The 15,258-nt window shown below is 40.4% G+C and overlaps 1 protein-coding gene across 3 annotated transcripts in view; it reads right to left on the bottom strand.

Annotated features, from left to right (window-relative positions):
- The window catches only part of Sev (receptor protein-tyrosine kinase sevenless), a 35,269-nt gene extending 24,218 nt beyond the window's left edge, over positions 1-11,051 (bottom strand). For all 3 annotated transcript variants that reach the window (XM_071792983.1, XM_071792991.1, XM_071793001.1), the window contains exon 1: positions 9,758-11,051. In XM_071792983.1, the coding sequence (XP_071649084.1) occupies positions 9,758-9,916 (159 nt within the window). In that variant the 5' untranslated portion in view covers positions 9,917-11,051. The remainder of the gene's footprint in view (positions 1-9,757) is intronic.
- Positions 11,052-15,258: the final 4,207 nt, after the last annotated feature.

Here is a 15,258-nt window from a genome sequence, read left to right as displayed (position 1 = left end):
AATGTCGTGACGATTGTAATTGAATAATAAATATTTTTTCTTCACTGAAGATGGTCCAAAGCGAAGGACCGAAACGTTTGTTTTTTTATATGAATGTTTAAATACATTTAGATTTGTCGCCTTGATACCGGCGTTTTGGCTCTCATTTGCCTATATTGTACGTGTTTGGTGATTGTAATTGACCAAAACCAATGGTCACATTATCGTGATGATTAGGTATATTAATAAAGATAGCCAGTTAGATCGAATATAAAAAAAATCTTTACTGTTAATTATTCACTAGCGAAATAAAAGTTACTGATTTGGTCTCATTATATTATATTTTTAAAATATCTGTAAACGTATCGACGAAGATATGAAAAATTGCTTTCCTATCAAATTTTCGTTCAAGTATTAAATTCTAAAGTAGCGCCGTCGCATGTTAAACTCGCGCGCAGTAATTTATACACGGCCAACAGCCGTAAACACTCATTTATATGATTAGTCGGTCAAGTCGAGTATACCGTTACATAAACGGAACGTATCGCAAATTAAACATTATAGTTCTTCACGTTAAAATTAGGTGTCTTCTCTGTTCTTCGCAGAAGCGGCTGTATACGAACGTGCGTCTCCCCGCGAACAGCCATGCGTGTTTTACGGCGGTACATTTAACTTCGAATTTCCGTAATTGGATAATTACGGAATTGCGCACGGCAAATTACCGCCAACTGAAATTTCCGCGGAAGCGACAATAATAATCGAGAGTTTCGTGAGCGACGCGGATACGCTCGTCGCGTGTTTTCCTCGCGCGTACATACAAATCGCTCGCGAGCAACGGCGAGTTCACCGATAAGGGTTAACCGGGAGAGGGAGATAATGTTTTCGCGTACTATCTCGTCTCTTTCTCTCTCTTTCGTGAATGTATCAATTTTACGACGGTTTTTCTTTTTTTTTATTTATTCCACTCGCGGCTTTCGTCTCGTAGCAATATCTTCCCGGCGCGGCGGCGCGGCGGAGCGTCGTTTAACTTTGCGCTCGATTAATCAATCCGCTTCGCGCGTCATCGAGAGACCTCTCGGACGTGTGTTGCACTTCAACGTATTTATTCTTAGGTATCTCCTCGCCGAATGTGTATTTTTCGCAACGTCGATTTCGTGCCGATATCTCAGTAACGTTACGCCAAGTTCACGCCGATTTAACGTAATCCTATCGAAGCCTAATGTTGATTCTTGTTTATTTCGTCACAAATTACTTCGAATTTTTTTGAGGAAAACAGAGATAATGTAGAAAGTAAAATATAGAGTATTTGAGGAAGCAAATTTTCTCGTTCGCTTTAATTTCGACTACATTTTGCATTCTTGATTCGCGTCGCTGCGTAATACACGGAAGACGACGTACAAATTATCGTGTCTTTTCTAAATATTCTCTTTCATTTCTGATCAGGAAACTCTTCTGCATGTCAAATTATTTTTTTTTATCGAGAAGGAAGCTGTGCAGGAAGCAGTTAATAGGACAGTCGTTTCTCTTGGCAAACAATTCCTAGAAAACGTGTCTCTCTTCGATCGCAAGAGCAATTTGACGGAATGATTCGGCTTCTTCGTGATTAGTTCCCTTCGTCTTCTTCAATTAATTCCAACGGGGCGACCCCTCGTTAACTCGATTTATCTTTTTTCGCGAGTGCTTCCGTTCTCACTGCGAGTTCCAACGACGAGTTCGTCTTAGAGAAAATGGGGGAGACGGGGAAATCACCTGTTAGAAGAACGGCTTTATCTGATCTAAAGTAATCGACTAATGCATATATAGGTGCCCGTCCTTCCGCACGTCCTTCCGTCGTGTCCAACGTCTCCGTCACGCTCGACGACGCCGGCCAACTGTTGCGTCTTCCCGCCGACTCGACATAATCTTGAAGACGGAAATAATAGCGGGTGTCGAACACGGAAAGTTCTACCATATACGGAAACGCATGTTCGCCATTCGGTTAAACGGCGCTAGGATTCCACCGTGAACATTCCTGAGCCCGGGATTCTCAATAATTGTGCACGCATATTTGTCATTTGTATTCATGCTGCTTTTCCTTCTTTCACCATTGTTAATTTTTAACACGTCCTTTTGACGCCAATGGACGACAACAGTAATAAAACTGACAGATATGACTACTTCTTTTAATTATTTTCTTTCTTGTTCTATTTGCAAAACGGAGCTGAATAAAGAATACAGATTTTTGAAGAAATAAAAGATTGCAACACAAGACATGTTGTAATGAAGTCTGCATAAGGACCGAGCGAGCACCTCCGAAATATAGTTGTACCGCGGTAAGAGATTGAAAGGAGCAACAGGGGTACTTGATACCCGTCGACGAAATAATACGACATGGACAATGGACATGTTATTTTGCACGCGCGCAGCGCACTGTTTCAAGTTTAAGGTAAAAGGTGTCGAGTTTTTTCCTGCGGTCACCAACGTGCACGGTCGCACGGTGTTGGATGTACACCGGCCGGTGTCCACTCGGCTGGAACAGCGGCCTAAGATCGAGCATTGCCTTCGACGATCAAATCGTCGATGTTCCAAAAGAAACGCGGTGGGTACGACGCAAACTCTTGAAGATCACAATACCAAAATGGAAAAAACGTGAAGCCTTTATCGCGAAATATCATTCGCTACGAACACTGAAGATATTCAAAATTTCGTTAAAGTGTAATAAAAAATCGTACTTCAAAAATTTATGAATAAATATAGGGAAAAAGTAAGCAAATTCGAGAAGACTATATAGTAATCGTGAGTGTTCGAAAATGCATGGTTTCGTTTAAAAAAATGAAGATCATCTTCAAATCTGTGGGAGTTATTTGGGTGGCTGGTCTTAAGTGACTCACTCTGTGTATCAAAAAACAAACTTATGTATCAGAAAAACCAAGATTGAATTCCATTCTTTTCATTTGCAGTATCATAATTTCTTTCAGAACTTTTTTAGAATAGTTTATAGAATGATTTAATAGAATATAATCTCTTCAGATACGCTTTTACAAGCGTATCATATGCATTTTCTTTGCATGTTTACTAAAAAGATGCCGCCGGTGTCATTCGAATGCACGCAAACATTTTCTTCTACGAACCAAGTCAATTATTCTCATATTACAGTGGGAATTGAGAGAATAGACATCGCGATTGAACCTGCAGTTATTAACGTGACCAGGAAGTTCTCCTACCTTCGATTTCGTAATCATCACGCGCATTTTAATTATATCTGACGTACATTTATTTAATTACGCTATCTCAGTTGCACGTGACAAAATTCGAAATTATTACTTATATATGTAATATTTTATATTTATTTGTACAATAATTTGATAAGTGTAACAGAAATAAATAAAACAGAAATTTAAATAAATCGATATACTTATATACATATAAATGTAATAAGAAAGTTGTAGCGTCAAAGATTATTTTTAATTTTTTAAATATCACCAAATGTCAGAAAAATTTTATTTTACTTTAATATGGAATGTGATACTAAATTTCTATCGTGCAATTTCATAAAGAGTTAAGTTTTACAGTGCAAATAATTCACTGGGAATCCTCTACTCGGGATCAATTCGACAATTCGAATTGTGGAAGCGATTAGACATTTATGTACATCCTGGCGTGACTAATGCGTCCCGACAAAAATCATACCGGCGATCGTTTTCCGTGAATGAAATCTGCGATGTTGGCGTGGCGTGAATTGAATGGAGCGTAATAAAAATTGAGACGATGACGTCGCCACGACGGGCCGACCCCGTTCAGCCGTACGAGATGAGAATCTGGGTTATCGTCGACCTTAAGTGCATCGCAGCTAATCCTAATGCGATTGCGAGAGACGCTGCCGTCGAGACGCGCTTCCGGCGCGTCGCGTTCGCGCTCAGCGATTTTTATTCTCTATAAGCGAGCGATCTCAGAATAAATAAAATATTAAGACGCGCCCCCTCCCGCGCAGTCTAGATTTCTGAGAAAAGGGGTGTCGCCCCCTCGCCATCTCACGCGATTAATCTTCCTCGGTATTTGCTCTAATGCAGCCGACTTGCAGTTGCATACGGGTCTCCGGTCTACCCACATCCATTTTACTAAGTTCGGAACGTTTTCGTGGAGTTACCACAAAGGGGGAAAAAAACCCTCATAGAAGTGTTGAATTGAATTGATGATTACCATTACGTTCTGTCGCCGACAGATCAAAGATTTCTATCTAAGAAAACGAAGAGTGAAAATCCCGTTAAAATATCAATGTTCGGTTTACAATGATATAGGTACTGATCTCATGATTTGTTCTATCGATAAGCGTCGATCTGCAAACATTCTATTCCCGTTTAGGAGTAAATAGATTTTTATTACCTTCCTCAAAGCTACAATTGTACGCTTTACTTGTTCTTCTGGGTTGTGTTATTACGTTTTTTAACGCAAACAAATCCTGGGAAATGCCGTGCCGACCGCTCTCAACTGACGTCATCCCAATTAAAACGCGTTATACACGTTGACACATATACGTCGGACATGATCAGCCGCGCGCGGTTTCGAGCGGGTAACGAGTGGCAGCTGATGTTTTTAACTTAACTTTTGGCCTTAGAGCTAATTAATAAAATTGGGAAGGCGTCCCACCGTCCATCTTCTTGGATATTTGACAAAAGTCTCATTATTCGCGCACTTTCCCCCTCGACTCGAGAAAACACTGACTTTCAGCATCTCTTATCTTTTGTCGAACGCGAAATTGTTTATGTAAAATACTCTTTATACGATATACAAGTCGATTTCTCTCGCGTTTCTCGCGTTAAAGTGAGATAATGCGAACGATCAGGCGCGTCACGCGCTTCAGATTTGCGTCACGATTAAAGGTGAAATTCGCACGATTATCGATGCGCCGCTAAGCGAACCCCTGCCGTTGTAGGTGAGAGGATGTGGCCGGCAGGAAGTTCATTGTATATGGCTACACATATAATGTTGCATGCCGGACGATCCTGCATATTCGACGTAACATCAGGCTCTCGTCGCGCGAGAATCCGGGGAATCTCGTTTGATATGCTATATTTTGAACGCTGGAGCGTGTTTATTTGTCTTTTGTTTATGCCAAAGTATCATTCTCAAGATAATTATTCTTCCAGAATTTAAGTTATCTGATAAGAAGAATCAGAATTCGAACTTCATCTTTTTAATTTGTGCTTTTAATTGTTTTTTATCTCGTTTAGTCATACAAACAAATTTTTCACATAAGTAAAGTTTATTTGCACGCTTCTGTTTTAAAGTATATGTCAGTCGAAGACTCAGAAATATTTATGTTCGCTCACAGTTGGCTGTTTAAATTATGTGTTAAAAAGAACGCGATACTGATGTTTGGTCGAGAAATTCGTAACAATTGTTTCTCGTTAATAAGAAGATATATGCTGTTAGTATAAATGTATACAATAAGTACGTAAACAAGTACGCAGTACGTAAATAAGCATGTGATAAGTACATAAATACGCAATAATTACGTAAAGAAGATAAACATCATATCATCATTACGACAGTTTTTGCGTATTAATAATTAGCTAATATTAATTTAAATTGTTCCTAGTATTATAACATTTTTTAAATGCCTAATTAATTAATAATAACAATTTTTTTAAATATATCTATATATTTTTTAAAATTTATATTTTAATTTTTTGATACACTTTAATCAAATCGTGTATTTAATATTCAAATATGTAATCTTTCAATTAATACAAAAGTTTACAAGTTCTTGCTGACCAATTAATTTTTTAAATATTAAATAGTTTAAAATCTTTTTTACTTTTGCGTAATAATTTCTTTTGATATTCCTATTTTGATCAGTTATCTCCGTTGATGTTACAACGTACATTTAAAGCCGGTGAATTAGACAAATCACATATCCCGAGCGACATCGGAGAAATGAAAAATTATTTATTACGTTAAGTAGGAGTTATCGTACTGATTCGAGATTTGAACGTCAGGGCCGATGTTCAAAGCATGGATGACTGAAAAAATTCCTTATGGATGTTATGCAAGCTTAAGGTCATCTTCTAAGCATCACTCTGAGATAAGAACTTTACTAGGCTTATGTGTTTAGTATATAAATAATACGCGCGCCTGTTTTCACACCATTTTTAACAGACAGACTGCTTTAAAAATTTTTAGATATATTTCTCGACAGTAAACGACATTAAACAACATGAAACATGTAAATTTGTTTTGTATCTGAAGCAGGAAAAAATTGTCCCCTCTACTTTCAAAGTTTCTTACATGAAAACACGTCGACAGAATTAAAGATTTTGTAATAGTGCAAGCAATATAAGCAATAAGGATATAGCGCATTGTTATTAAAAGATGCTATATTTATCCACATTTATCACAGAGGTTAAACGTTCGATAACTTAAAGATTGCATAAAAAATTGATTTTAAGTTAATCACAAAATGCTCTTTGAAAGAGCGAATTCTTTCCGGTTTGCACTTTTTTTTCTGTCGCACTGATCTTTTAATTGTTATACAACAGGAATTTAACAGTGATTATGAGAATTGTGATTAGGGCTTATAAATTATTTCATGTTCTACCTGCAGGAAGAAATACTGGACCAAAACTATTATCGCGTGACCCCGAGCTCTTTTCTTCTCATCATTTGAAGACGAAGGGGGGAAAGATTATTAGTAAGAGAGTGAGTTATGCACTATAGATAAGGGATCGAAGAAAGTGATTTTTTGTGGATCACGCTTCTTCCTTTATCGGGCGGCGCGGCGGCAGAATAATTGATTCGCCAAGCGCGCGAACGAGGAAGGGTTGTGATTCGAGAGTTCGATGACTTATAATATCGCGCAACTGTCGTAAAACTAATTAGTAAATATTAATTCTTCCGCTAGTTCGCGCGCGGCCTGCATCTATTCGTCACGAGAGATCGAGAAATAGAGTGTCACAATATGTAAAACATTAAGATTAAGTTGCATTAAGTTTAATACTAATAATAATATAATTAAAGATTAGTTTAAACGTACTCATTAAAATTATTTTACTTGCAATCGTTCCAAATCATTTCTCATGCTGTTAATTTGTATTGCCAGACGTTGTCGATAATCACGTAAAAAAGCATTGTTTTTAATTTGATACTTATATGGATCTTTGAAATAATTGTCATATGCTCTTGTCGAAATAATATAGAATTAAGGAAAAAATTATCGTTTTGTTTGATGTGTAACGATGACACATAACTGAGAAAAACCTCCGGATTGCACACAAAGTTGAGCAACGATCTGATACCAGAATGCACGTTGGCGGCGATCTTTTTGAGGAGAGTTAAATTGATAATTGGTACCAATTTCGTTCTCGTCAATTGTCAAACGCATTGATTAAAACCTTTTTCATGCCGAGGCCTTTCGCACGCTGTCGCAATGGATCAGTTTACTTTGCTGCTTGAAAGCGACGAAGTGAAAGTAAAATTTAATGCTGATCACTATAAACATATACTCTTCGTAAAATTTGAGCGTGTATAATTTTTATCTCATAAAAGAGTTTCACTAGTACGACATTAATTATTCCAGCAAACGAAAATAATACGTATTACGAAAAATGTAATAAAGTGCATGCTTAAAAATTTTCAAAAACATGTATTTATGCTTTTTATTGATGTTTTCGTAATATCTATAATAATTTTCGTATAAATTAATAAGATTATATTACTTATAAAGAGAAAATAATAAACTATAAATATTTCCAAAAATTCGTATCGTGCGTGGAGCTGTGGTGCGCGACACGACAATGCGATCGGTCATATAATTCATGCAATGAACAACAATCCGAGTCGACGAAGGCGGCGCGCGACAGAACGACGTTTTCGTCCTTCTTCGTAAGAAAGGGATTAGATGGCCCTGTATCCGTTACGTGCTCGTCTTTCATCCTCGACGCTATGCTTATGGGCTGCCATGATGCGCCGTCGTGTAGTTAAGTTAATTAATGAATGGTACAGTCGGGCTGGAGAGTGGACTTAAATTGATACGTCCTTCGCCGCTCGCGCACAGCCATTTTCGTGCCATCGTCGTCGCTCGGCTTGCAACTGGGGATGCTTAGGACAGTATCAAAGTGCATCGATACTTTTTCTTTTGTCCTGAGCATTTTTGACATCGTCATTTCATTTTCGATATTGAGTACCAACGTCCGGAGGGCACGTGAGAATGTATAGAAAGTAGAAATCGCCAGATAAAGAATTAATAAAATAAATTTAAAATCTGCTATGTATATTTTTTACAATGCGTATTATTTGCATTGATATTTGTTATTTTCCTTGATTATCGCAATTGTCAATGCTGCAAGGTATCTCCCTGTTTAAAATAATAGATACAATATATGATCAGATTACATTATATTACATTCAATTTCAACGTTAATAAGGTTTTTATTCATTTACATTGAAATTGAATGTGATATAATGTAATCTGATCATATTGTATTTATTATTTTAAACAGAGCTACGCTTTTGCTGAGAATGACGGATAGGATCAGTGCGCTTGCGATATTCAAACGAAAATATCGGGATTCTATCAAACTTAAGCAGGTCTACTCGAGGTAAGTGATTTTCTTGCGCTTCCGACAAATTGACAATTCAATGGGAAAAATTGCGTCACGGCCGCAAGGATACGCATACGTGCGTTGCATCGCCGAGGAATGCATCTAGGTCGCCGGTGCGATAAATCGACTCACCGACATAGATTTTGAATATCACAAAGCGCCAAGATCTTTAAATATTCCTCATTAATTAACACGTCGCGTCGACGACAATACTCGCGCTTGATGTGAAAGCCGATTAGACTGCGAGTAAAAAGCATCTGGCGAACACACAAAACGTCATTATACATCTATCCAGAAAAATGAAGAGTTTATTTGCAATAAAATTTATATTTTGTTAAGAAACAAATAATTTTGTGATTTTCAAGGAATATAAAGTCAGAATTCCAACTCATTTTAGTTAACTTGAAAAGCTATATAATAAGATCAAAATTATTTATAGTACTCCTATAAATTAATAGAAAATTAATATACAATTTTTTATATATTATTTATAATTATGAATAGATATATAAACGTATATGTACATCGCTACAATATTCAAATATATTTCTTTAAATAGAATTAATCAGCTGTATTCGATCATCACGTGTCGTATTTATTAAAGTTACACTATTATTAATATTATATCTGTACAAATTAAAATAATCGTGTCTTAAGAAATGTAACGTACATTTGCACAACAAGACAGTACGGTTAAAGGTAGCCATAAATTAGACTGATAAGCGCGAAAAATTACGTACAGGCCAAAACATCGTGATCAGTTCGCAAACGCGCAATATTGCAGCTTATCAGCTATCCATTAATTTCGATACACATTGCAGACCGGAGTCAAACAAATAAACTGTCGCCTCATTACCAAAATTGCTATCTATTATCGGTTTCCATTTTGCTCGTGCAAAAGGTACATTCGCGCCGTTTCTTATCTCAGCGAAAGTAGACATATTCCGCATTGGAATACGCGAGTCGCAATTAAACGTGACATTATTTCTTTGATAATGTTGTCCTAAGAGCAACATTAGGGGTACCATTTTTAAAAGTGACTTTCATCAGGAGGAGAAACTGCTCTCCCTAAACTTTAGAGTCTCTTTCTCCCGACACGTAAAACCTTTTAGCGTTATATTCGATTACGCAGGTGTCGATTATTTACTCGCGCCCTGATATCTATAGCTTCTTCCTATCGCACAGTCGAAATCTCCTACCTGTGTAAAGTCTAGGTCCGGGCATTTGTAGGCGCATTTCTCCTGGAGGGTGGTCGGCGGAAGAACGACGCGGTCCTCCAGATCCTCCGGCAGGACGGCGACGGCCGCCCCTGCCAGCACCAACACCTTCAGCAGAAAACATAATCCCGTTCCTAACATAATAACCCCCTCCCCCCCCCGTAGATTCTTGCGCACGAATCAGCTCCCGCGCGATTCCCCGGGTCGGCCGGTTCAGCTGCCGATGGTCATCGCTCCTCTCTCGATCCTCTCGACGATCCGCGAATGAGACGCGCTAATCGAGACGATGCCTCCGCATGGTCCCCCGGCGGATCCTTCGACGACACGTCGCGACGCCCGTCGTCGTTACGTCACGTGCCGCGGAGGTCACGTGCCGAGCGATCGCATCAGCAAGTGCGTCTGAGTTGCGGACCACAGATTGGCTACTTCCGCTAAATATCCGGTGAAAAATGGCGGGGGAGACCCCAGGCGTCCTGGAAGAGCGCACGTTGCGCAGTTATCTCTCGCGAGGTAGATCCCAATACCGCTGTCAAATTATTTGAATAACAATGGAATCCAGCGCGAGATCATTCGCATCGTCCGAGCACACGCGCGCGGACGCGCCGCTATCAATTTTTCTCGTTATCGCGGGGAGAGCGTTTTCCACGCGCTCGCCTCATGGAGCTCTTTATCTCTCCGATGTTGTATTCTCCGATTTTCCTCGCGATGTCTCCCACGATCGAATAACGGAACTGCGGAAAAGCAAATAATCGCGCTGTTTTTCTCTCGATCTCACGACGGGAACCGATGACGCGCGTGCATCCGGTTGCACCCAAGGCAATGCAACACACGCTAATATAATCAGTCCCCGCTTCCGCGGTTTCTTTCAATCGGCGAAGCGATCGAGCGATAAGAAACGAGCAACGATCGTGTCGGAAACTGCGTCGATCGAGGAACTTCGTCTTCGACGGCACCAGACACAAAGTCCACCTTTGACTTTAGCACTGCGAAACTCGTTCTCCAAAAGTAGATCCTTCGCGGCAATGCTCCGCGGTGGTCGCAGGATCCTCCGTCACTTTTTCGCCGCGCAGATTCGAGCGCGAACTTCCTCACGTGATCTTCGACAAACTTTTAGCTTCGCGGAAACTCGCAATTATCGCGTTCGTTTTTTTTTTACCACACGCGCGCTCCGGAATTCGCTGTTTTCTCTCCTCGTCGTTCCCGACACGGTCCGTGACGTTCGCGTCACGCGGTTCGAGCCGAGCGGCGCGCAACGCGATCGCGCTGTTCGTGGCCGGCGAGCATAAGAGCAACTGACTCCGAATGGCCACTCCGGAGTCAACCATCCCCCACCATGCCACGAGCACCCTTATCTTGTCGTGCAGGCGTGCAGCGTGCACTCCGGTTGCGGCCAATTCGCCTCGGCGAAGGTACTCCGCGCGCTTATGTGTGGGTATACCGGGAGCGCAAGGGAGGAACGATCCGCGGAGAGATCCGAGAGATCCGTCCATTCCATTCGTGCGGTACCGACTAGTAGCTGGCTGGTCAATTGGCAGATTGACCTGTTCTTACTATCCTCGTAAACTTTCATTCATCCATTCGCACGTGCCGCTAGCTAGCAACCGATAATTATCTTGTCTGGGGGTTAACGGACATTCATAAATCACAACCCATCGCGAAAGGCAAAGAATGCTTTGAGGAGGCTCTCTCGCGGTTCGCCGTTGCATTCGATGCGTTTATACTTTAAATAAAATGCAAAAGCAATTTTAAATCAGCTTGAGAGAGATTTCCTCCTGAAAATTAAATCTGAAAATATTTTACTTATTTCGTATATTTCATAAAGCAAGTCATTGAATATGAAAGAATAATCCAATAATAGAAATAATATTTTCTTAAAATATTAAAAACTATTTTTTTCTGCCGAGTCGCGGTAAACGAATACGTTTCTTTTGTAGCTAGTTATGATTACAATGCAAAGTAGATTTTTTTAAGAAGATTTTTTCAAATATTCGTTGCAGGGCACTAATGTTTTGAGATAATATTTAATGCCGCATATATTCCAATAGGTACTAGATGGAAAGTAAAGCGACTTTCGTTCCTTAGTTGGTTCACGTCGCGAGTGATACAAAGTAAATTTGAACGTCAAACGAAATTCTTCCGTGCGGACCCTTCGGAGAAAAGTGCATTGCTCCAAAATCTGTGTATCTTTGACGCCTAGGACTTGTTAATGATATCCCTTCGACCCTGAGAGGAATTTAAAGTTAAAACAAAGCCGGCCTTTTCGAAAAGAAGGAATCGATTCTGCTTGTGATTTTCATACAGCGCATCTCTAAGAAATAATAAAAAAAAAGCTACACGTAATAAAAATATTCACTTTTGTACTATATTAACCCGTAATATAATATTTTCTTTCTCATTTATCATTTTTAACGCATCTTAGGGGAAAAAATTACAACGTAATTGTCGGCAAATTTAGGTTCAGTCTTGCGCTTCTGCGAACCCTTTAGCTCCTCATCGACTGTTATTCTCGTGAACATGTTTGTTAGCCGTGAGCTCATCAAAATGGTGATTCATTTCGACAGATTAAATCTGCGGGACACGAGAGCCGGTCGCAGTATTTGTGGTGCCATTGTTAGCTGCGCGACGCTTCTTTCTTCGCGATGCAGCGATGCCCCGGAGGAGCTAAGTTGCCTCGAGAACGCATATCTAACCGATCGGCTCAATCCTGGACTCGTACGCCGCGTACGCATCGAATTCAAAGACTCTTTTTCATGAAGATGCCATAGAAGCAGAAGCAAATATGTGTACGTTCAAAATACATCGTGTTCTCTTCGCGCACAGAGTCATATACGCGGCTATATTTGTAAAATCAACGTTTTTTAAATAAATATCACGGTATTTTTAGTAACACCGAACGTTTCAGTAATGTGGTAAACAGAGAATATTATAGAAACATTGTAGGAATATTATACAAAGGCACAGAAGTACGATATAAGGCAGAAATGTTCGAATCTAGAGACCGCGGTTATAACAAGGAAAGCTATGCGATACGAATGCGAGCCGGTCATGGTGAAAAAGTCCAGTTTAGATCTGCGTTAAAGTCTTAACGTGTTAATGTCTCGGCCGCCGCTTGACTTCGAGGCAGACGGAACATGTGCGAATTCTTGGTCTAGGTACGTCATATATCTGCCGCGTACAGAAATATGTATTATTTGTCTACACTGTAATTCTAACGGAGCTAAAAGAAGATCTTCCTTAGAAACGAATAGAAGATAGATTTCTATGTGATAATAATTATTAATTTCGGAGCGACATTTGTAATGCATGGGTCACTTGTTGACTTATCATCGATGTCTGGAGTCGAATTATCGATTTTTTTTTGTTGCTTACATATACGGAAAGAACGGTTTTGCTAAAGTAAAAATTTAGCTAACAGATCTGAAAATAATTTCCTTGGACCATCGAAATAATTTTGTAGGACGCTCGAGCTAGTTGTTAGAATGTCAAAACGCTTTGCAGCATTATCATCATGCTTGAACGTCCTAACGTAATTATTTTGATGGTCCAATAAATTATTTTCCGACCTGCGTCTAGCTATATTTTTAGATAATTCGGCGTAGAACCATTCTTTCCGTATCAAATACACAGCGACAGCGTTAACTGAATCAAAGGCAGGGAAGTTTTTCTCGCAGGAAAGCGACGAAGGCCTCTCGAAGATAACGGCATTAGCTTTTCCGTCCAGCACGCGCGGTAGGATCGACGCAACTAGAACGGATTAAGGATATAGCGTTTGTTGCTGGCGCATAGATCACGATGATGAGCCGTAACGAGTGCGTGTCGAGCGGCAGGGCGATCGTACGCGCATGGCATGGGGTACGAGCGCACGTCCGTGGACGGCCAGGAACGCGCGGCGATCCAAGTACATACGCTCGCGCTCGCGCGATCGGGCCGAGCGAGTCGGAGCCGTTGGAGGTCGGAGGTGTATATTGGCCATTTCCGCAGGAAGCCCTAGGTAACCTGTAACCGCCATTGAGTTTCCAACTGAACGTGCCACGGATCTGTGCTATCGTCTCATAACGCGATGCCGTGCATTGCGCTCTGGATCTCGCTCGCGCCCCCGAAACGTTAATTCTCGCCGTCCCCCCCCTGCGCGCCCGATCCCGACCTTTCCACCGTGGCTCGCAGGAACAAGCGGCGTTAATTTCTCCCGGCCGATGTGACGGAGAATTCTCCGTTTTACATAATCCTCTTCATGATGTCTTCCGTTAAAAGAAGTGAAATTAGAGATATTCACTCGTTAATAGATAGAAGGACTGATGCGATAACATCAAATATTGTTAACTCATCGAGATATAATATCGACGTTCGACAAATACATGTAACGTATCGTAATTTGTGCGATAACATCAGAGAAATTTCGCGAATTCAGTTCGATACAGAGTGTAACAAAATTATGCTAATTGTTAGAGCGGAAGAGGGCGGAGTACGGGATCGACTGTAACAACTGGCGGTTTAATTCGCGGCGGCAACTGCTTTGTTTTGCATGCAAAGCAATTGCGGGACGAAAAGAGCGGCTTTTAGGCGTGAGTCGTCTAGACAGCGCTAGATCCACCCCGCTCCGCTCGATACACCATAATTCGGGTCTATTAGGCCCAATAAAGTGTATAGAGAGGAGGAATGCGCCCTGAGCCAATGATAAATGCGATGTCCGTTGGGCCGTTCGTGCGCGAATGCACACGACATATGTGGGGTGCGGGTGGACACCTAATTTAGATTGAACGCAGCTATCGGGATTGTTATATCTCTATGGGCATATCGCACTTTTGCATTGGGAAGGCTCTTGAAAAAAAAATCGCGATTGATCTTTAACCCTCCGTCTGTATGCATTTTTTTGTATCCTCCTTTTGTATCCTTTTGTATACATGGGTCACGTTCGACGGTATTTTTCCCTACCTTAGAATATTTTAAAAAATCTGAAAAAAAATCATGAAACATCTGTCTGCATTGTAAGTTGACGATTTTATAGTCATTTTGATAAACATCGGTCATTTAATATTTTCTGGCAGGCTTGCAAGTTTTACAGTTACGAGCAGATATTTTGGCTTGGACGTCGTAGACCCATGTATACAGACAGAGGGATAATTTTGTCAAAATCTGTGATAAGATTGTCTTAATTTAATGACGCGCTATTTTCATTATAATTCGCTGGACGTATAAATGTGTGTATATGAAAATTATTCAAAAGTAAATATAGGCGTTAATTAGCAATTTTTTCCATTTATCATGAGCGGTATGCTAAGTAATTACATAAATTATCGACAGAGTCCGCCACGAATTGACGCAATTAAGTTCCGTGTGGTCAGAGAGAAGCCTGAGAGACAGTGAGAGAGGCCATCCCGACCTTTTTCGTAGGACCGTCGAAACCTACTCCTGTACACTATTGCCAGCACATCCATTTTCGAAATTGGTACCACGTAGCCACGTTTATTTTCCGACAGTGCCGA

Source organism: Temnothorax longispinosus, chromosome 1, assembly GCF_030848805.1.
Source record: "Temnothorax longispinosus isolate EJ_2023e chromosome 1, Tlon_JGU_v1, whole genome shotgun sequence".
NCBI lineage: Eukaryota > Metazoa > Arthropoda > Insecta > Hymenoptera > Formicidae > Temnothorax > Temnothorax longispinosus.
Note: the sequence above shows the minus strand (reverse complement) of the source record. Positions and strands in the feature narration are given on the sequence as shown.